The 22,552-nt window shown below is 38.7% G+C and overlaps 2 protein-coding genes across 2 annotated transcripts; both read right to left on the bottom strand.

The window, feature by feature from the left end:
* Positions 1-1,025: 1,025 nt before the first annotated feature.
* LOC308392098 (niq CART3-like) lies at positions 1,026-3,351 on the bottom strand. The gene is made up of 3 exons (XM_080874965.1): positions 3,115-3,351; positions 1,705-1,788; positions 1,026-1,280 (listed from the first exon to the last, which is right to left on the bottom strand). The coding sequence occupies exons 1-3, from the start codon at positions 3,229-3,231 to the stop codon at positions 1,173-1,175; spliced, it is 309 nt and encodes a 102-aa protein (XP_080731091.1). The 5' UTR covers positions 3,232-3,351; the 3' UTR covers positions 1,026-1,172.
* Positions 3,352-15,441: 12,090 nt separating this feature from the next.
* Positions 15,442-19,752, bottom strand: cUnh15orf40 (chromosome Un C15orf40 homolog). The gene is made up of 4 exons (XM_080869327.1): positions 19,510-19,752; positions 18,002-18,134; positions 17,796-17,923; positions 15,442-15,875 (listed from the first exon to the last, which is right to left on the bottom strand). Exons 1-4 carry the CDS (start codon positions 19,711-19,713, stop codon positions 15,786-15,788), a joined length of 555 nt encoding a protein of 184 aa, XP_080725453.1. The 5' UTR covers positions 19,714-19,752; the 3' UTR covers positions 15,442-15,785.
* Between the last annotated feature and the right edge of the window lie 2,800 nt (positions 19,753-22,552).

Raw genomic sequence — 22,552 nt, 5'->3', positions numbered from 1 at the left:
GGAAAAAGTACTATAGCTTACTAGGGTATATATATTAGACTTAATAGTTACTATATACAGTAATTGACTTCTATTCATTTTACATCAAATTAAAACTTTGGGTGTCAGATAATTATTTATTAAAAGCTAGACATTTTAAATGAGAATAAGAAAGAAAAGTATGTCTTTGTGCCCCCTTTTCCCAGTTAATGCCCTACGGCCCCCCTGGCTAAACTTTGCTAGATCCGCCCCTGCACAGTTACCAGCGTCAGCTACATAGAAAAAGATCCTGGTGTAGAAAGTAATATTAAATAAATTCTAACAACAGCTGATCAAGCTTAAACGTGCTGCTGTTGTTCAGCCGCTGGTTTCCTCTTTCTGGTGCAAAGTGGGCCAAAAGCAAACAAGAGAGACGGACTCGCGACAGAAAAGCCGATCAGCTGATCATTTAAGCAGTTTCACGATTGAAGTAGCAGCCGGAGAGCGAGAGGCAGTCGCTCGTTAAGCTTAACGCAGGAGTGCTTTACAAACATTCAGAGATGGACTTACACACTTGCTTTACTTCTCTCGGGGATAACTTTGTCGGAGATGAAATGCCAGGTTGCTAGCGAAGCTCCAAATGCTATCCAGACCACCGACAGGTCCCGCATGCCACAGCCGCTCTATCTCGTGATGCATACTGCTCCGACGTGCTAACGTTCTGAGGTGAGTTACGGCGTGTTGCAAGTTTTGTGAGGTGCTTTCGTGATATTTAATGGATCGGATTACATTTTTTTATTTTTCTCCGATATCCGATCCAGTCATTTAGGTCAGTATCGGACCGATACCGATACGTAATATCGGATCGGTCCATCTCTAGAAGAAATATGACTTCTCACAGATCCCAAAAGGCTACATTTATGCTACATATGTGTGTTGATACAAGGACTGCAAGCTTGAACAGGGTTCCTGTCTTTTGCCTGATTAGTCAGGATTTTACATACACATCTTGCAATGTATGAAAACTTATGAGAAGGTCTGTGTACTTTATTTTAAAAAAAAACAAAAAACTCTACAACATTTTTAAAAGCAAGATAAAACACCTTTAATGCAGCACAAAAATGTTTTCACATAAAAATTGACAAAGGATTCATTCCATTCTAAAGGTTAAATCTACAATTTAAAATAAACTTTTGTGACATGATTTAATTTGCTCATAAGCACTTAAGGAGGAAGAAGTTGCAGAAAGCTCCTCGGGGGCAGTCGCACATCTTCCCAATCCGAGATCCTTTCCTGATGGCACAGTATTCCCCAAGATCACACTGTGAACACAAATAACTTTTTAATATCAAACTCTGGACTTCATGGAATGAAAATTCACAAAGTATCACTAAGACGTTAACACAACCATTCTGCTAATTTATGCTTTCTTGCAGTCCAAAAGAAGTCATTCATAACTGCTGTCAGAAAAAAAAAAGAAAGGCACAGCAAGGACGATCTCTGATGCCGAGAAAAGCACTTTTCTAGAGGGAATCATACCTTTAATCATTAAAACAGTAAAATGCTGCTTCAGCTTTGGTGCACTGTTGCTGTTTTTGATTTTTTTCATTGCATTTTTGTTATACCTTTATTCTTGAGCACCTTTGCACTGAGGTTTAGAATGTTATACACTTTTAGAGAAATTATAAATGTTTTAAACATTTTTTGTCACAAGTGTTAAATCAGAGTATAGTGTTAGTGACTCACAGAGGGGACCTGTCCATACTTCTTCTCCCAGGGATTAATTCTCTTGGTTTGCAGTCTCTCCAGCACTTCATGCAGCGCACCAAGCTGAGAAAAACAAAAATACAACAGACGTGAAGCTAATGTGTGGTCAAAATTAAGCCTGGAAACACAGGAGAACACTTTAGTGCATCAGTCACTGTCATCCAGCCATTCTGTCATTTTCTGTCCAACAGCATTGCTCCATCTATGACAAAGGCTTTAAACATCAATTGGTCAATAATAAAACTAACAATAAGCAATTGTATTAACTGAATTTAGGCAAAAGAAGACAAGAATTAAAAAAGTCTCCAGCTTGACACTTGTCAGCATTTCTTGCAAAAGATATTCCACATATTTCTCATTATTGACTTGTCTTATGGCTCATGTTTTTAGAATTGTACTGCCTTAGTTAGAAGCAGTACAGTTATAGGAACTAAAGGATATTGAGTGGACTAATTAGGCAGCCAGATCTAAAGGATTACATTTTTCTGTTCGATATGACATCTGGTTTGAAATACAGTAACAGCTTTTTAATAATCTGCTAAATTCATACAAATCCCCCCCCCCCCCTCCATACATTCATATAGAGATTTACACTTTTCTATACACTTCAAGCACTTTGTCTATCTCACATCAATTGCCAATTTCAAATAGCCAATTAATTTAACATGCATATCTTTGTGCTTTGGGGAAAGCTGAAGCGCAAACTCACAGAAGAGATGAATCAGATTTGAACCAATTTAAATCACCATGCTGCGCTGTGTCACTGAAGAACATGGAACCTGACAGCTTTTATGAGTTTGGTGCCAATATAAATAGATTAACTGAAGATGTTTTGGGTTAATTTTCATTATTTACTAATCTGATGTTCATTTATTGTTTGATTAATTGAATGAAAAAACACAACCCTCATACATTTATACTTTTCATGCTGAAAATGTCCTCTTAACTCTGAGCAATCAAATCAGTCAAACACAAAAATAAGCAAATCTTCATAATGCAACCAGAAATGTTATACATCAATTAACAAATAGTTACTAATTTATTTACATTTTACAAATTCATTGTTGCAATGAAAAACATTAGCCACCTATTATTATTACAGTTTCCAAAATTTGATCAAAAAAGCTGACACTAATGGAGATTTCACTACAGAATGAGTGCTTTTATTTTGATACTACAGGTTCAGTTCTGCATAAGAAGTTTGTCCAGCATACATTTGGAAGAGGTATATATGTTAAATACTTAAACAGAAGAAATTTCAGATCGTATCCAAAGACATATAACTTTTATTAAAGCAAAGCGTATGAACCCCCTTTTCATCACAAAATACCTTTATGTGTGTGTGTATTAAAATATTAGATATTGTAAATATTCCACACTCGGATTTACCAGTCTGTTGGAGTTGTGGTAGTCCTGCACTTCTCTCTCGTCCCTCTCGGCTTCCGTCTTCCCCGCTGGACACAGCGCAGATAGTAGCACCGCGCACAACACAGCTCGTGCCCACATTTTAAAAACACAGCAAAGAAAGCGCAGTGTTGAATTTTCCAACAGTCGCAGTTGCCTCTTACTTCCTCCAGGCGTTTCTCACGCACTCTCTGCATGTTCGGCACAGCGCGGGATCTTTAGAAAAACAGCTCCGCCCCTTCCAGGTATGACGCGGAGCATCTCCCAATGGGCTAAAATGTAGCAAAGACCCTGACTGGTTCACTCCTGTTGCTTTCAGCTTTTATCAGAAGAAGATTAAAATACAGCACTGAAATATGTAGTATTTATAAGAACTTCTAAACATCACTGATGAAGACATCTTACTTTTTTTTGCATTTCCTTATTTTTTTATTTGTTGTTGTCATTTCCCACGTGTGGGACTAATAAAGGTTATCTTATCTTATCTTATCTTTTCAAAAAAACAAAAAACAAAAGAACAGCTATCTCATTATGGCATATTAGGTATTACGTGAGTATTTGCAAACAAATTTGAATATTAGACAAAGATAACCCAAGCACATACAAAATTATTTTAAATATTAATGCCATTTATTAAAGGAAACAAGCTGTCTAAACCCACCTGGCCCTGTGTGAAAATTTTGCTCCTTTTGTTATCATGAATTGCTTTCAGGATGCTGGACTGAGGGTGGAGGTCTCAGTTCAATGTGAGTAGTGTTTGTGTCTTGACATCAGTGGTATCTGTCTACTCCTGTAACCAGTTTATCACTCCTGCTGGGTATCAGATGACAGGTAGGGCGTATGCGTTGATGGCTTGGATCATATTCCTGCACTTCAGCTGACCACTCAGCACTTCTTTTAGATATTTGGACGTGGCTAACCTTCATGAATTTTTATCATGTTTCCGAGTGGCTTGTGAGATACTAAGGCACTTGTAGTTAATTCAATTCAGTTCATTTTTATTTATATAGTGCCGAATCAGAATGATTTTGAATTGGATTGGAGTCTGTTAGACAGATATGATTCAAACCACTCCAGTGTAGTAATTTCAGTATCTATGGCATGCTCTAATCTCTGTAATAACATATTGTGGTCAATAGTATTGAATACTGCACTAAAGTCTAGCAGAAGGAGCAGAAAAATCAGTCCACTGTCAGAGGCCATAAAAAGGTAATTTGTAATGATGAGCTCTGAAACATGACTCCATCTCTTCAGATAAACTATTTTCATCTGCGGATGATCAGATAGCTGTTTTACAACTACTCTTTCACGAATTTTTAAAAGTAAAATGAAGATTGGAGGCTGACCTACAGTTAAGACAGATGGGTCAAGTGATGGCTTTTTACATACTGGTTTAATTACTACCACCTTAAACACATGTGGGACGTAATTGATTGATAAAGACTAATCTTATTTCAGATCAAAGTATTAACTAAAATAAGCAGTCTTTTAAACCCGGCAGGTTTATGCCACTGCAGGGGTTCCCCTTCTCTCAGGAGTGCGGGCCCACTCATCCCATGGGGTGGCCACCTCTTGTTGAGGGGCTCCTCTCTCTCTACCATTGGTGTGGCGGAATCATGGTCCTCGGCTACCACCTTTAATAGGTTTTACCGCTTGAATGTGGCAGCCAGCCCCTCTTTTGGGGAGGAGGTGGTGGGTGCCCCTCTGAGGTAGCCTTTGTCTGTTCGCTTGGCCTAGTGTCTTGCAGGCTGACCATGAGCGGCTGTTTAGGTGTGGACCTTGTGTCTTGTGGGAGTCACTCAGGCCAGTCTTGCGTCTGGCAGACTGATGCCTCCTCCCTCCAGCTCGGCCTTTGCATCTGGCGGGGCCTTGACCAGGGTGGTGTGTACATATGTACCAAGGGCGTAGATTTGGCATGGACGGAAGGGGCATGTCCCCACCAATAATTTGATCTCTTCGAGTAAAGAAAAGCAAAACCAATTAAAAAAAACAAAAAAACAATCTGTCAACGTCTCATTCACCCAGCGGTGCAGAAAGAGTTACGTTCTCTACCGGAGTCCTACCTCATGTGACAAAAATGGCCAATGTGATTGGCTGGGCCTTTCAGTGAGCTCTGTTTAGTGTTAGCAGCGGCAAGCCTGCGCTGCGAGGACCTGCAAGGAGGAGAGGAGGATGGCAGCACAAAGGTGTCAGGCGCAGTGGCCCGTGGACATGGGATGGACTCAAGCGCAGATTCAAAACCGGAGGCCAGGGGTGAGGTGTAACGAAAAGAGACTTTATTTTTACAATGCTCAGAGGCTAACAGAAAGTGCAGACTAGAATCAATGAACATAAACTAGATGTCTGAGGCGAGAGAAAAATACTGTGGTGAAAACTAGATGGCAGGGATAACTGGGTGCAGGTACTGGGCAGGGAAAACTGTGGCGGGCCCGGGCACTGAAACAGAGGACAGAGCAGTCAGGGGAATCCCACAGAGGGTTGCGAGTGAATCTAAAAAATAGTACACTGAGCTGTCTTACAAGCTTGCAGGTGGGGGTTGCGTGGAGGGGGGAGGCAGGAGAGGTCCAGGTGGGTGCTGCATGCAAGGCAGGGAGGCAGGCAGGAGAAAATGGCAGCTCCAAAACGGAGAGGGATTACCGGTGGCAGCAAACTGGTATCCAGGAGAGCTTGGTAGGTGGTTTTCAGAGGCTGACGAAAAAAACAGAGATACGGTTAATACACACGATTAGTCACCAAGGAACGGACGTGAGGCCGAGAACTGACTAAAGTTGGCAGATAATCTGGCGAAGACCAGTTGAGTGCGCCGGTCATAAATACTGCTGGTATGATTGCCATCAGGTGAGGAACAACAAAGACTCCACCCAGTGGGGAGGAGCTGATGCTGTGGAAAACCACCCAGACCACGACAAAAGGAAGAACCTGGACATAAGAAAGTATTTTTCAAAGAAACCTGTAAAGTCAAGTTCACTCATAAAATGTGTCCGTCATAATAACGTTACAGGCTATGCTAGGCTTTGGCCCACATCAGTCTAAAATTGTATGTAACCATGAATAACGTGTTTGGGAAACTAACAGCACAACAGGCAGCACTCGTTATCTCAGTCTCCCAGAGTAGCATTTCTAATTTTGATTGAAACTGTCAGAGAAAACGGCAGCCTCGAGCAAGCCAGGATATTAGTTTACAGAGGCTGTTAGAATTATATGTCTAACGTTAAAATGTTGGTGAAACAATAATTTCATCCTAATGGTACTGACATATTCATAGGGTTAATTTTTGAGACAAAATATCACGAGTTAGTCATTATTTTGCAAATATTCCACGTTGTAGTGCAGTTTGCACAAATTGTTCTAACAATGCACTCACCCTACAAACATTACTGACGAGTCAAGATCTGCACAATTTGACAGAAACACTGAAGCAGCTCCACATTTTATTCTTATTGTCATGTATGTCCTATTTGTCAGGTGACAGAAGAACCAACACAAAGCTCAGAGAGTAATGGTGATACAAGATCACAGGTGAAATTGGATGATGACTTGGTGGTGCACATGTGTGACTGCATGTATTTTGTAATTTAACATTATATAATTCAGATATAAAACTATGAATTGTTATTTTAAATGGTTTAAAAGCATGTAGAATATCATATGTAGGCAAGTATATTTCTCCTTTTTTTTATTATCAAGAAGCAAAGACAAAAAGGAAAAAAAAAAAGAAACAGGGCAGGGTTCGGTGGTTGAATCAGCCGTCCCCACCAATGCCAAAACCAAATCTATGCCCTTGATATGTACATTTGTACATTGTTCATTTTGTACACTTTCACGCTGGGGTTTCGGTTGCACTGTCTCTTCACAGGGTGTCTTAAAGAGTTACCCCATACATATGGAATATGTAACGGAGTGGAGAGATAGTCTCTCAGTCAGAGAACCAAGGTTACAGTGCAACCGTACGTTATCCCTGGCAGTGTTTCAGAGTTCCTTCAGTGTCTCCTCTGGAAGACAATCAACAATGATTTGGGGTTGCTTGTGTCTCTAGCTTCAGGTTTTTCAGAATAGAGTTGCCAAAACCTAGAATGTTTTCCAATTAGTCAAACTGCAGGAATGTCTAATAGACATAAATACCTGGATGACCTTTAAATTCCGGCTTCTAAATGCAGATAAAACAGAGACTACTGTACTCAGCCCTAAAGATCTTAGAAAAATGTGGTGATATAAAATACTGCAGTGAAAGTAGGGATAGGGACTAGAAAGATATATCTCCCATAACAACAGCTTTCAACAGCAGGTTTGCATGGAATAGATAAAGTAGGAGCCCCAAAATAAGCTAACAAACCCACTTACAAACCCACAGTACAACTGCATTTTATTTACATAGCACCAAGTCACAACAACAGTCACCTCAAGATGCTTCCCTGTTCATAAACAAAGCCATGGTAGCATTTGATAGCAAGTACTGTTTAGTTGCAGATTCATAGAGTTTTGATTACCAACCAGAAACTGATTGGATTGTTGTCTGCTGAGTGCAAGCCGCAGCATCAAATCCTCCCGCTGTCAGCAAGGCTTTAGTGTCGGACTAAGAGCATTTTGCTGCTAGTAAGTCAGCGCTGGGCACACAAAAAATAGAGACTTTAAAAAATAAACAGTATTGGTATTAAAGTGTGTGTTATGTCAGCTGCTTCAGGACATTTTAGATGCTTAAGGAAGCAGATGACTATAAATAAACCTGCAGAGAGGAATGAAGTAAGAGGTTTAAAACCTGCCATGTTGTTCCACTTGCTCCAGGCCATGATTCAGTGTGTGACTGTCTGCTTATGGGCTCATGATAAAGACATAAACAACTATATCCCGTCTATGTCAGCTGCCCAGAAATCCTGCTGAGTGGTAGTGAAAATGAGGATGAAAGCTGTTGGCTTTTACTGTAGACAGAAGAGAAAATATAACAGGATGCAGTTTGCATCTTTTCATTCATATATTTTTCTTCTGCGAGTGGTTGAGCCCCTCTAATGCTCATTGCCTTGATTCATGCTCAATCATCCAGGGAAGTAAATCTCAAAAGGTCGATTCTGTTCATCTGGACGTAGCCCACTCATGAATGACAAAATGTTAAATGTTTTGTCATTCATTAGGATGAATGACAAAACATTTCTCTCATTGGAAAAGCTACGTCCAGATGAACAGAATCAACCTTTTGGGTCTAATACTCATTGCCATTTGACTCTTCTTCTCCCACTTTGTTGTATATACCATCCATCCATCCATCCATCGCGGGGCAAGTGCCTATGTATGTATCAGGCAAGAATTAAAAAAAATAAAAAAAGTCAATTACAGCAGTTGGTCTCCTCTGTTGCTAAATGCTTGCACAGTGTTTAAAGAAAAAGTGATGCATCACAGTGCTCCTAACTTTTTTGCAGTAGGTTAACACTGATAGTATCAAATTGAACTACTTCAGTTGCATATAGGGTTTATAGCTGCAGGTCACTGATTTTTTAAATTAATTAATTAATTAATGACAATCTTGTTTTAGCACCACATCAAGCCTCCAACTTCCCTTGCATTTTATTTTTCATGTACATAGTACTGCTTAGACAGTCTGACTGTAGTAAAGGAAACTTGAACCCAAGCTGCCAAAGTTGATTTAGTTGGGAGGTAGAGGTTTGGTAACAGGTACCCACCACTAAATTTTGTTGAGAGCCAAATGGCCAAATTATAGTTGGCCTCTCATTTACACCCACCTACCCCTTAGAACCTCGCTGCTTTCAAGTTTTCATTAAGTAGTAAATGCGGTGTTGAGTCTGTTGTGTCACTTGTAATGAAAATAAGGCTGCAAGAACTATCTGGAAGAAAATGAAGAGTAAAAAAATGAGGCTGAGCTGAAAGGAAACATCTTAAACCGCTTCATTTCCATAATCCCACAGAATAGATCAGAGTTGGGCATCATTATCATCCCTTAATCTCCTCAATTTTCCTCTAATCCTCTCAAGAAACAGCAGCTCCATCACCCGTAGTTAAGCCAAATAACTTTTATCATTCTCTGTGCAGAAAGTGATCTTTTAATTGCTGTCTATGACTGACCTGTTGCAATCTGAAGGCAACACTTGAGGCTTTGATGGTGAAATTGTCATTTTCTAAAACTTGGAAGGAAGCATTAAATCTAGAAACTAAAAAGAAAGTATATGGTTTTATATATCAAAATATATATTTTTTAAAAATCAAAGCGCCCTATTCCAGGAGGCATGTTCAACAAACAGAGTTAAAAAATTAATTCTGAGTTGGTTAACTCTGAGATTGGCATTTTCAGTTTCAGAAGAGCTGATCAGAGTAAATTCAATCAACTTGTCACAAACAATTCACCATGGCAATGAGTAATCTAGTGGACCAAGTAATATTTTTTAATATAATATATGTCAATGCCTACCATGATATTTAAACAGGAGGGCAGGAAAGAGTCATTTTGATTAGCTTTCATTATATACGTTTTCAAGCCTTCATGTTTCAAATCTTTTCAGTCTCATCTTCACTTAAATGTCAAGTCAATGGCTTTATTGCCATCCCAACCATGTGCAGTGGTACAGTACACAGTGAAACGACACAGCATTCCTCCAAGACCATGGTGCAACAAATGACATATAACAGACAATCAACACAGGACTACATAGAATACAATGTGCAAAAAATGCAAAAAAACAAAGACAGTCCAACACCAGACAGAACAGATTGTTTCCAAAATCCAACTTCAACTGTCATTTTTCCATCTGTGTGACCAAAAACAACAAAACAAATGATTGATCCTTGATGAGTTTGTTCTGTGTGTAAAGCTTTATAGAGATCATTTTTATTTGAACAATGATTGCTAAAGTAATCTACAGTAAATGTTTGCTATGCAAGGAAACTGTCCACAAAGTCACAGCATTATAAAGATGGAGACTATAGATTTTTGGAGTGCCGTTAGTATTAATTTATGCATAATTTATAGCATCATAGTGTGGTACTTCAGTATAGCCCTACTCAGCAACCATAAAGGGAGTAACATTTTTTTTAAGTGGCAAATGCAACCCAAATGCAACAAACAGCACAAACTGTTTGTGTGTTTGCTAGCTGAAGGCTTAGCTGCTGTATTTCACAGGGAGAGAAAAGAAAGAGAGCTCAGTTCACTCAGAGATGAGAAGATAAGAAAGACAGACAGTAGAGGATGAAGGGAGGTTAGAGTAAAAGGTAAGGGCTGCTCAGTGGTATTTAATAAACTGGGAATGTAAACCTTACATGCAATATGATCTTTTTTAAAATCAGATATTGGATCTATATATATGTTATGAAGTTATATTTATGCATATTGTGAAACCTGCTGCAAAACAAACTGAGGCAAAACTGTGTTATTTAAAGGTTGCATGACAATATTCTGCAGGCTAGTGCAGGATAAAATGGTTTGTTTGCTGTACTGTGAGATGGATTTACAGTAAAGAACAGTGAGTTGGACTGGTGCACAGTGGCTGTGGTGTTTATGGTTATAGCTAGGTTACATAAAATGTAGCAGAGATTAGTAAGATTTTTAATTGATGCTTATTCATTCACTGAATTCCACCATTACACTAAATTCATACTGTCTAGTATAAACCATCTAAGTTGTCATACAACCAAGTTTAGTATAAAAACAGTTTACTGTCATTATAGAGGATGAAAAACATCCAAGACATCTCATGAAACATGAGCAGTAAACCTCTTTCAAAAAAAAAAAAAGTCCCCTACTTTTTCGAGGATTTGTATCTCCTGACTTCCTACCTCTGCACAGTCTGTTATGTCACAGTAACTCATTTAGAGTTGACGTTAACTCTCTTTCTTGAATGGAAAACCTAAAGTTTTCCTTATTCAGCATGAAAACATTTTGTTAGCTAAACCGCTTTCCAAGTTTAGGGCCAAAGTCTTAAAATTAAATAAATAAAGCTTCAGATGAACAATAAGTTGACACCATGATACCATGTTATTATTCATTTTGCAAAAACGAAACAAAAAAGCAGAAGCAGTGTGTGCAAAGCTAAGTAGCTAAGATTCAATAACTTGCATGACCACCTTTAGCAACAATAACCTGAAGTATTGCTGGTAAATGTGATTTTCTGTATGACTTCATCAGTCTCGCACATCATTGTGGAGTAATTTATGGCCCACTCTTCTTTAAAATGTTGCTTCAGTTCATTTAGGCTTGGTCTGGACTATGACTGAGCCATTGCAACACATTGTTACTCGACTATGAACTCTTCTGTATACCAAAGCATTTTACAGTGAAATGCTAGGCCTCTTGTCCGACAGAAAAAGCTTGGCCGACATTGGGTCATGCAATAGGACAATGATCCCAATCACACACTTACAGATCTACAACAGACGTGCTGCAAAGCAAGTTCAATTCAACATCCTTCCACCACTATGAGAATGAGGTAAGAGCTGTTTTAACTGATTTGCAATCCTAACCCATGTTGCTATGGTTTTTTGAGAGAGAAGAAGCTTTCTCCTGGCAACACCAACTAGCAATAGTCTCTTGCAACTTGGGGATGAGGGGAAAGAGAAGTGTTAAGAGAGGACCACAAAGAGACAACAAATAAACTTCAGAGATTAGACAAAGCTTGATAACATCCAATAATTGAAACATCAATTGCAGTTTATACTTGCCATTGTCATGTTTGCACACCAAAAGTGATATTATATCTACTAGCCAGCAGTGTTTTCTGGTGTTGTTTTGGCTTTTGGCACACGTTCCAGATGCCATTTTTCTAAGATTTTTATGTCTGAGTACAACAACCTCAGTTTTATCTTAGTTTAATTGGAAAATTAGAGCTTATGCAGGTCTTATGTTGTTATGACATCTCTGCAGTTTATGGATGGATGCTATACCTTCGGATGATACTGCCTAAGGGAAGCATGTATGTTGTAAACAAATTTGGTCTTAGCACAAAACCCTGTGGAACTCCATAATTACCCTTAGTGTGGGAAGAGTACACAAAGGGATCGGACAACCAATGTCGTGATATAATAGATGTAATACTATTGACAGAATAATTGATCTCTGTGGGAGTAGAGTTCAAGTATCTGCTCTGCACTCCATTGGCACATGGCATTGAAGAAAATAGCAGTGAAGGAAAAGAAAAAAGAGGGAAGCGGAGAAGAAATGTTTAGTGCATCACGTTAACTCCCGCCAGCAGCCTCAGCCTATAGCAGCTAAACTAAATAATGGTACAGGTTCACCTTTGAGAAACTCTAGGAACCACAAATAAGCCTGCAGTCTGGGAGAGAAGTGCTCTTTTAGATTAATGATAATAGGATGGTAATTTGCATATGATCTTTTTTTTCCTACCAGTTAGTAAAAACTGCTGTGTTTTGGATCCAGTGAAGACTTCTTAGGGAATCTTTGGAATCAGTTAATAAGGAATTATGGTAGTTCAGCCTAGAAGTAACAAAAGCATGAACTACTTTTTGGTATCACTCTGAAATAGGATATTTCTAATCTTGATTTGTTGCAGAAAAAATATGATGAAAGAAGGCATTCCTAGACATTTGTTTAACTGAGTCCAGGTCGAAAATGACTCCAAGATTCCTCACAGTATTACTCGAGCCTAAGGTAATACCTTCCACACGAAGCATCTAGTCAAACACAATTTTGTCTTGTACTTTTAGGGCCAAATACAATAACCTCAGTTTTGCCCCAATTTAAAAGGAAAAATTACACTGTATTCAAGACTTTACATCTTTAAGACATACCTGCAGTGTATTAGGGCATTATCTACACAGCAGTGAGATGACCTTTTTTTCAAGAATCTGTCAGATAAATTAAATTCTGAAGTCTAGCAGGATACGCACAGAGAAGACTTTATTGTCATACACTGTAGATCATTAGATCATTAGTAACAATCAGTGGTGCTATTCCTGTCCTATGATGTAATCTAAATACTGAAATTCTTCAAATAAATCTTTCCTCTGCAAATGATCACACAGCTGATTTACAACTCCTTCGAGAACTTTTGAAATCAAAGTTAGTTTAGAGATCTATAGTTAGCTAAGGAAGCTAAATTAAGTAAAAACTTTTTAAGTAATTCTGTAATTTCAGAATTCCAGCCACTTTGTGGTATGTAACCTGTTACTAAACATAGTAAGTCTTGCAGGGATAGTATCCAATAGACATGTTGATGATTTGAAAACTATCTCTACCTCAGAGAGATCAATAGGTGTAAAGCGGTCTAAATAAATATCAGCAGGATTACTGAAGTTGTACTTCACAGTTTATCCAGAACTTTGAGTGATTACTGTGTGTTTGCTTATAACCACTTGATCTGATTTTGCAGAAAGCACTTTTGATAGACTATAATCTTCAAAAATTGACCACAGAGATCTTCCAGCATACAGTGTGAAGGGAAGGGGGATTTAAGTTTATGAATCTCTTGAATTTAGGAGGGAAAATGCTCGTCCAGTCAGCAGAGGCTTAATGCAGCGTTTGAAACCTCCGTTAGGCTGACATGAGCTTCAGTGGGACTCAAATGCAGATATAAAGCTGCTGATCCAGGCTCAGCAGAGGAGACAACCCACGAAAAGTGACTTCAGTTAGCAGAAAACAGCATGAAAGTGAAGTGTGATTTAGTCCAACTTGAAAACAAACTCCCTTTAGCCCTGCACAAGGTATTTCTTATATAATGATCTCAGTGTCTGAGAAGATAAACTTCATTTAACAGTCATCAAGAAGCAGAAATGTTGCTTGCGGAGCTGGAATATAAAATAAGTCAGCGTTTTGATGATAGAGCTTCATAAGAGCTGTGATGTTTGATACGAAATCATTATCTTGCCATGCTTTGATGTCAGCTCACATTCAGCAGTGGTGCCATCTCTTTGAAGCATTTCAGTTTTAACTAGAACAAAGCAAGGATCATTACTGCAGTGCTAATTCACTGTACTCCTGATTCTGTGGCTGATCTCTTACCGTACACTACTAAATCCCCATTTGCACTATTTGCCTATTTTGCACCACTATGCCTTCTTACTTGAATAATGTATATTGCATAGCTTTTTTTTTGTTATACGTAAAATTGTATTGTATTTATTTAAATTTTTACTTTTTAATTATTTTATTTGCATTTTTCTAATCACTAGGGTTTGAGAGTAACGCAATTTCTATTCTGTGTATGTCCTGTACATGTGGCAGAATTGACAAATAAAGTTGACTTGACTTGACTTGATGCTAATGAGATTTTTGTTCTTGTTTCTCCAGGGACTATCCACGTGGATGTGCATGACAGTGTGTTCTCAAACCTGAAAATATGGTAGCTCACATTGCGTCACAGGACAGTCTTGGAGTGTTTCATTGTTTGGGCTTTTTAAATTTGATTTTATGTTGTTATATTGAAACCTTTAAAGAGTCCTTTACAGACCCATGGTTAATGACTTCAAAATGTATAGAACATAAATTCCTGCATTTATGTGGTACCTGTGGCTCAGGAGCTAGATGGCTTGTTCCCTACACACACCCCTGTGGGTGGTCTTCTATCCCTCAAGCTCGGGTCCTCCACCAGAGGCCTGAGAGCTTGAGGTTTCTGTGCAGTCTCTTTGCTGTTCCTAGGACCGCGCTCTTTTGGACAGAGATTTCAGATGTTGGTCCTGAGGTCTGCCACTCGCCTAGCTGGGGGGTCACTGCACCGAGTGCTGATTACCACTGGGACCACTGTTACCTTCACCCTCCACATCTTCTTGAGCTCTTCTGTAAACCCTTGGTACTTCTCCAGCTTCTCGTGTTCCTTCTTCCTGATGTTGCTGTTATTCGGTTTTGCTACACATTAACATGCCCATATTCTTCTGCTTGTCCACTACTATGCCCAGTTAGCCATCACCAGTTTGTCCGTCAGTTTGTATGCCCTGCCTGCTAGCATCTTGCACCCTTTACGCATCTTTACGCAGCCTGCACCTGGGGTCTTGCCTGGTGTGGTAGACCCCAGCCTCTATGGATCTTGTGCTCAGAGCTCGTGTGCTGCCATGATTAGTGCCTCTGTGCTGTCTTTCAGTCCTGTGTGTGTGTGTGTGTGTGTGTGAGAACTTTGTATGAATTGAATTAAATGTTAACCACTGTTAACATTCAAAACTGGGCTGAACATCCTATATTGTAGCTGGTGGACGTAACACATAATACATTTGAGTTAAATGATTTAAGTTGGGGGAAAAAAGATTTTGTTGATGATCATCTTGACATTTATTTTACTAAAATTCAATTTGCATTCTTTCTATTGCTTGCTAATAACTGCTATATTGATTGGGAGAATTAATTTCTGTTTATAAAAGATACAGTGGTTTCAAAATTTTCATTTTTATTCCGCTTTTGCCTACTTCATACAGAACACCCACCCCCTCCCCTTCATGAAACACCTATAGGAGACTACACAAAAATAGCATCCATGGTAGAGCTCCAAGGGAAAACTCACTTTGGCATAACCTTAAACAGGCTGTTCATGTCATTCCAAAATTTCGCACAGCAAATTGTAAATGACTCATTCCCATGTATCCCAAACTTGGTTAGCAGTTCCTGCTGTCAAAGGTGGCACAACCAGCTATTAGTTTATTAGTTGTAGGGACAATTACTTTAAACACAGATCCAGGTAAGTTTGGATGACTGCTGGAAACTGACATCCCTCTTGTCAGCCTACAGCCTGTCTGAGCTTCCTCAACACCTCCTCTGGACTGAGAGAAGAGTCCACTTTGATGACTTTGTCTCTGGACCTGGACCCCTAAAAAATACAGACGAAAGGACTTAAACGATATATGATACAATGGGATAAAACTTTGCTCACCCTAAAAAAAGAACCTTCTTACTGTGACAGTGCACCATCATGAAGCCACAGAATGAATGACAATGACAATTTGGCCCAATTTGGCAGCTTAAAGGTTTAGGAGCACAAAAAACAAAGTCAGTGTCACTCCTCTATATGGTCCCTGCTGCATATTTAGATCTAATAATAAGGTATCTATATAAAACATATATTGTGTAATACATTTACATTTTCAAAGTACACATGTGTACTTTTGGGTACAAAGTTAATTTACACCCCTGGAGCTGACACCATTTAAAATTCTCAGTGCATAGGACAAGTCACACTACAGTAATGGCTGTTTAGTGTTACGACCACTATCGAGCTCGTTCTTCAAACCCTACCATACCCACAACATGCAATCTCTGCAGTGAAGCCCCCAACAGACAGTAACAGTGACACAGTGCCATCTACTGCTGCCTGCTTACAGCTGCTTACACATACTCAATGCAGTATAGAATGTGAATACTGTGGTGTAAAAAGTGTTTTTGCCCTTCCTGATTTGCTATTTTTTGTATGCTTGTCACACTTAAATGTTTCAGATCATCAAACAAATCTAAATATTAGAAAAACATAACAAGTAAACACAAAGTGCAGTGATTTCTCCCTAAACCTAATAACTGGTGCAGCAACAACTTTATCAACAACTCCCTTAACAGCAACAACTGCAATCGAGCGTTTGTGGTAACTGGCAATGAGTGTCTTACGGCGCTGTGGAGGGGTTTTGGCCCACTCATCTTTGCAGTATTTTTGTAATTCAGTCACATTGGAGGAGTCCTGAGGCAGCAAAACAGCCCCAGACTATCCCACTACCACCACCATATTTTACTGCTGGTATGATGTTCCTTTTCTGAAATGATGTGTCAGTCTGATGTCAGATGTCATGGGATGCACACCTTCCAAAATGTTTACCCTTTGTGTCATCAGTCCACAGAATATTTTCCCAAAAGTCCTCAGGATCATCAAGATGTTTTCTGGCTAAGGTGAGATAAGCCTTTGTGTTCTCTTTGGTCAGTGGTATTTTTTTCTTTGAACACTCCCATGGATGCCATTTTTGCACAGTCTCTTTCTTACTGTTGAACAATGAACACTGACCTGAGCCTGCAGTTCTTTAATGTTATTCTGAGTTCTTTTGTGTTGTCGATGTGCTCTTGGAGTAATTTTGGTAGGCTGGCCACTCCTAGGAAGCTTCACCACTGTTTCATGTTTTCGCCATTTGTGTATAATGGCTGTCACTGTTGTTCACTGGAGTCCCAAAGCCTTAGAAGTGGCTTTGTAACCCTTTCCTGATATATGTCAGTGACTTTGTGTCTCAGGTGTTTCTTTAGATCATAGCATGATGTGTTGCTTTTTGAGATCCTTTAGCCTGCTTCATTTTGTCAAACAGGTTCCATTTAGTTGATTTCTTAATTCAACAGGTCTGCCATTAATCAGGCCTGAGTCTGTTTAGTGAAACTGAACTCAGCTTTCAAAATCACAGCTAAGTCATCATTTAAATAGTTTAAATTACTTTTTCCACACATGACAAACCTTTCTCCATTAATCAATTAAATCACCATTTAAAAACTACATTTTGTATGTACTTAGGTTGTCTTTGTCTAATATTAAAATGTGTTTGATCATCTGAAACATTTAAGTGTGACAAATATGCAAAACACTAAGAAATCAGGAAGGGGGCAAACACTTTTTCACACCACTGTATGTAGTGAGATATGTACATGAGTGACGGTTTAAGTAAATATTAAGTGAGAAATGCTTAGTGACAAATGTCAATGTATACAGAAATACTCAAATGTGTACTGAGATTGCACCAAGATTCCACTTATAAGTTTCAGCAACCTTGTCCAGACACACGTGACTTTTCTTCAGGCCCAGAACCTCAGCCAGGTAGCGAATAAGCTCAGCATTGGCCTCTCCATCTGTAGGTGGTGCTGAGATGGCAACACTTACTGCCTCTGTAGAAACTTCTGAAAGCATGGCAGAAGAGATAGCAGTGTGATTTGTGTTTCACTTTGTTCATATCAACAATTCTGTTATACAAACACCTGTGATGCTGCTGTGTTTGGAGCCGGGCTTTGCATGAACTCTTATGGTTACAGCACCACTTTTGTCTTTGGTTACTGGACCACAGGCTTCTGCTACGGCCGCTCCTCCACAACCTGCCAGCTGTTCTTTCACCTGGTTTAACAGCACAAAAGAGCTTAAGTCAAACATTACTGGCTCTTTACATTCATTTTCTACCTTTAAGTCATCTTACAGTAAAACAATTGGGAATCTAGAAATAGCTTACACCATAAGTAACACACTTGACAAAATCTTCAACCTTCCTTTTTGATTTTTCCTGCAGATCATATGAGCTTTCTAAGCTTATAGGGGAGTTTGTTCACAAGTGTTTTTATAGTAGTGACATTATCCAAGTCTCTCATGCAGCTGATACCAGACATTGCATTTAAATATCCTGTTAGGAACATTACAAAAGACTATAACACACCACCATCTTCTAGCTTCATTATTTGCCAGTCTTGATGCATGCTGAATCATCCAGGTACAGAAATCCAAAAAAGTGGATTCTGTTCATCTGGACGTAGCGTTTTCAGTGGGAGAAACATTTCATAACTCATCCAAGTGACTTCTTCAGTCTGAGCTGACTGCAGGTTTCCCCATCAATCTTGTAACAGATTTCAAGTTTTACACTTTTACTACTGTTTACGTTCACTACTGCCACATTGGATCAGTAACACGGGGTTGGTGGAGCTGCTCCTTCTTTCAGAGTTGGTAATTCTAGCTGTTGGGACTGGAAACTCAGAAATTCCATTCTAATCTGGAGTAAGTGGAGTAAGTGTGCTATCACCACACAGCTGTGGAGAAGTGTTTCTATGGCGACTAAAGACAGTAAAATGAAGAGGAGTGAAAACCCCTGCTGTCTGCATCAGGTAGAGAAACAGAAAGGATAGAAGACTAGAAATTCAATCTCAGAGAAAAGCTTACCACGTGAAAACTAGAAGTTGTATAAGAAGTATTCTGTGGGAGCAGCAGCAGCAACTTCCCAAGTACAAAATACACATTTTTCACTTCTCCAGTGTGTATTATAAGGACACAGTTCCAATATACATGTTCAACAGACAGACAATAGACAGCATGTTCTTCTTCTTTTCATCCTAAATATGGGAGCTGTTCTACCTTTTTGGGTATTTGTCTGTTCATGAATTAGTAAAAACAAAAAACAAAACCTACTTTTGTAAGGGTTGAATACTACGACTAATACTAATAATACTACTAATAATACTAATAATAAGAAGAAGAAGATATTGTGACAATGCTGTTGCACTGGCACACTTAATAACAAAGGTCGCAACAAACGAAGAAGCCCTGCACTCAATCTTTAAACTCCTTAAAATTCAAATCAAACTGTTTGGACCTTTAGCATAAACAATGTCCATCAAAAAGATGGTTGAAAGAAGTACTTACTTTACTTTAATTGACTCATATCAATGAGAAAATGAAGTTAAAAAAAAAAAATCTATATACACAAAAGTGGAATAACCGCTCTTACCTTTTTGGGCATTTGTCTGTTTCTGGAGTAGTGCCTTCTGTGCAGGGCGACACCGGGCAGAGGGGCTCTGTACCGGCAGCTGAGCACCAGCACAAGGTTGGGTAACGTTACAGCCTTTAAAGTGACAGATCTAGCCTGCTGCAGAGACGGTATAAATTTAACACGGTAAAGACAAGCTACGGCAAGACCTGAACAGGAAAACATCTACCGGCTACCTGTTAGCTTGCTAGCTTTTTGATGAATTTCCGGTTTTCAAAATAAATTCTTCCGCTTATCACAATCTTAAATGAGTTGTTATAAATGATAATAAATATATAGATTTTTTTATACTTACATTTTCTGCTACTTATCAAAGAAATGCATAATGGGGCTAGTTGGCTTACAAATGTAAGCATTTAATTCATACCAGAGCCAGAGAACACATTTATTTAATAGACTTGCATATTTTAGCAAAAATAAATAATATTTTAAAAAAGTACGGGGTGGTGCGACACATACGTCCTGTCTTGCTCTTCCTTCCTGCAGCACAATCTGTGCTCGTGTGTAATGGAGGAACAGGAGTGACAAAATGATTTAATTAAATACGCCATTAAATAATTAAATGTTTCATTAATTAATTAACATTTGAATTTGTTAATTAAATAAATAGTTCAATAATGAATTAAATGCCCATTCATTTCATCTAAATGCAAATTCACTTCATTAAATAAAATATATTTATTTATTTCTAATGTTATCTAATTAATGACACATTTAATTAATTATTTATTTATTTGCTAGTTGCCAGGGAATCAAAACCTTTATCCTTAGAGATTTTGGGGGGGCTCCCATTAAATGTAGTTTCTTTCTTTCTTTCCTTTTTTTTTTTAACCACACATGGCTGAGTGCTGAACAGGGGTGAGTGCTTGATGAGATTGGGAAGAAACAGGAAGAACCCCCCAGTAGAACCAGAGTCAGGGAGGGGCAGTGGGGGTTGAGGGTGAGGGGAGGAACACTATCTGAACACTGTTACAGAGGCTATAAGAGATAGCTTATCAAGCATTATTGTATCCTAATTGCCCCTTGGGGATAAATAAAGTCTCTCTGATTCTGATTCTGACTCTGATCCAAGTTATCAACTCCATTCTTAGTGCCTCACAGTCTGTCTTTTTTAAAGCTTGATGTTTGATATTTGCACTTTATTGATCAGGCTGCCGCCACAATGGCTCTCATATAGGCTCCTGATTCTGACCCAACTGTCTCTGTCTCTTGGTCTGTTATTTTTAACCAGTTTGAACCTGTGAATCCGGCGTTCATATAGAATGTAATTCAACATATTGAGCCTTCGGGTTCTCCCCATGATGTTGTTCCTCTTCATCTCTCAGAGGCTCTGTATAGTTTAGTGCAGTTGGTTATTGCCATTATTGATATCAGTTTGTGTTCTGGTTTGGTCCCTTCAAACTTTAAACATGCAACAAAGCAAAACCTGGCTCGACCAAACAGTGCAGTAGTTAAATCTAGCTTCTTTCATTTAAGGCGGCTGGCAAAGTTGAATCCTCTTTTATGATGTCTGGGCTGGATTACTGTAATCCACTTTATATTGAAGTTAGCCAGTCTTCCGTCTTACTTTTGTTCAAAGTCTCACTGAGTGTCTTTTGACAAGAACATGTAAAATTGAGCAGCTCTTGCCCCACCTTACCTTCGAGCTGCTTTAGCCTGACACTCTTGTCCAAGCTCTTAGGTCATCTGACCAGTACATATACAGAAATCTAAGCAGAACCTCAGAGTGTACAAAGCGTTCTCTATTGCTGCCCCTAAGTTACAAGGGGCAATAAATAAATTGCTTTTGCACAACAATAACTTGTGTTGCCCATCTTTAAAAGTCATCTTAAAACACAGTTATAATTTTTGTCTTGAGATATTGACTTTATTACTATGTGTATGATGTTATGACCTTATTTTTATTGTATTATAGTTGATTGTTTTTGTTTTTAGTGTTTTGAAGATGTTTTTAATTGATGTTTTTGTGTTTTTATCATTTTCCTTAATTCTCTATGTAGCACTACAATACATTTTGATATGTCAGGAAATAAAATTGGCATTGCAGGCACTAACACTATTCCCTCACAGCAAAGGTCCTTTGTCAGAGGTTGGGGCGTAGCAGTCAGCTTTACATCAGCATCCTTTCTTGCTGATTAATATTTACTTTAGTCTGCTTAAGCTGTAAAAGTGAACAGTCACTGTTTGGTAGACGAGGCCAATCTAATCCAATTAAATCTGCTGTACTGTGCCAGACCAGGAAGATCAATCTTGTAAATTCCATCCTTCTGGATCCAGTTCATGAAGTAATTTGCTGGGTCATTGACTGAGGCTCTTATTAAAATCTGTCCTACTTAATAAGAAAGCCTTTAAGCATTTTATTTTAAATGGAATGACCACGAAGTATTCTAACAAGTTTTAGGGAAAGACCTTGTTACTTTACCTTTAACTTGTCCAGTTACTTTTGAAGCTAAGAAAGTAGTGAACTGTATAAAAATGGCTGTAATTCCTAATATCATAAAAAATGCAATAGTCCTCCAGTCCACATACTGAAGTATCTCGAGTGAAGATTGTGAACGCTGAGTTGCCCCCAATGCATCCATAAGAGTGAAAATGTGTGTGTAAAACTTAGAAAGGCTGCATCACACTCATCTGATCAAAAATAAGTGATCAGTGTATCCAAAAGCACAAAGATTCGCAACATAGATTTAAAATTCTAACTGGGTAGCCACCAGCTAGTATTGAAGCTGCCAACTCTACAATCCTCCACCTCAGGAAGAGCATAATGGGGCTATTATGCTTGCTATATTGCCTGTGTCGCACATCAATTTTGACATCACATCATGTGTTGTGTGACAAAATCACATTTTGTAATCTGGCTTTGTGTCCGCTGAAGCTGGGTTGAAGACAGATGTATATGATCGAGTCAGCTTTGACCAACTTTTTAATGATATTCCAGTGCAGAGACAGGAACATACAGATACACAGAACGAGATGTTGGAAAAGTTTGAAAATTTGAAAAAAC

This window comes from Rhamphochromis sp. 'chilingali' (genome assembly GCF_963969265.1).
Source record: "Rhamphochromis sp. 'chilingali' genome assembly, chromosome: 2".
NCBI classification, from domain to species: Eukaryota; Metazoa; Chordata; class Actinopteri; order Cichliformes; family Cichlidae; genus Rhamphochromis; species Rhamphochromis sp. 'chilingali'.
The sequence above is the reverse complement of the archived record's forward strand: the minus strand, read 5'-3'. Positions and strand labels throughout refer to the sequence as shown.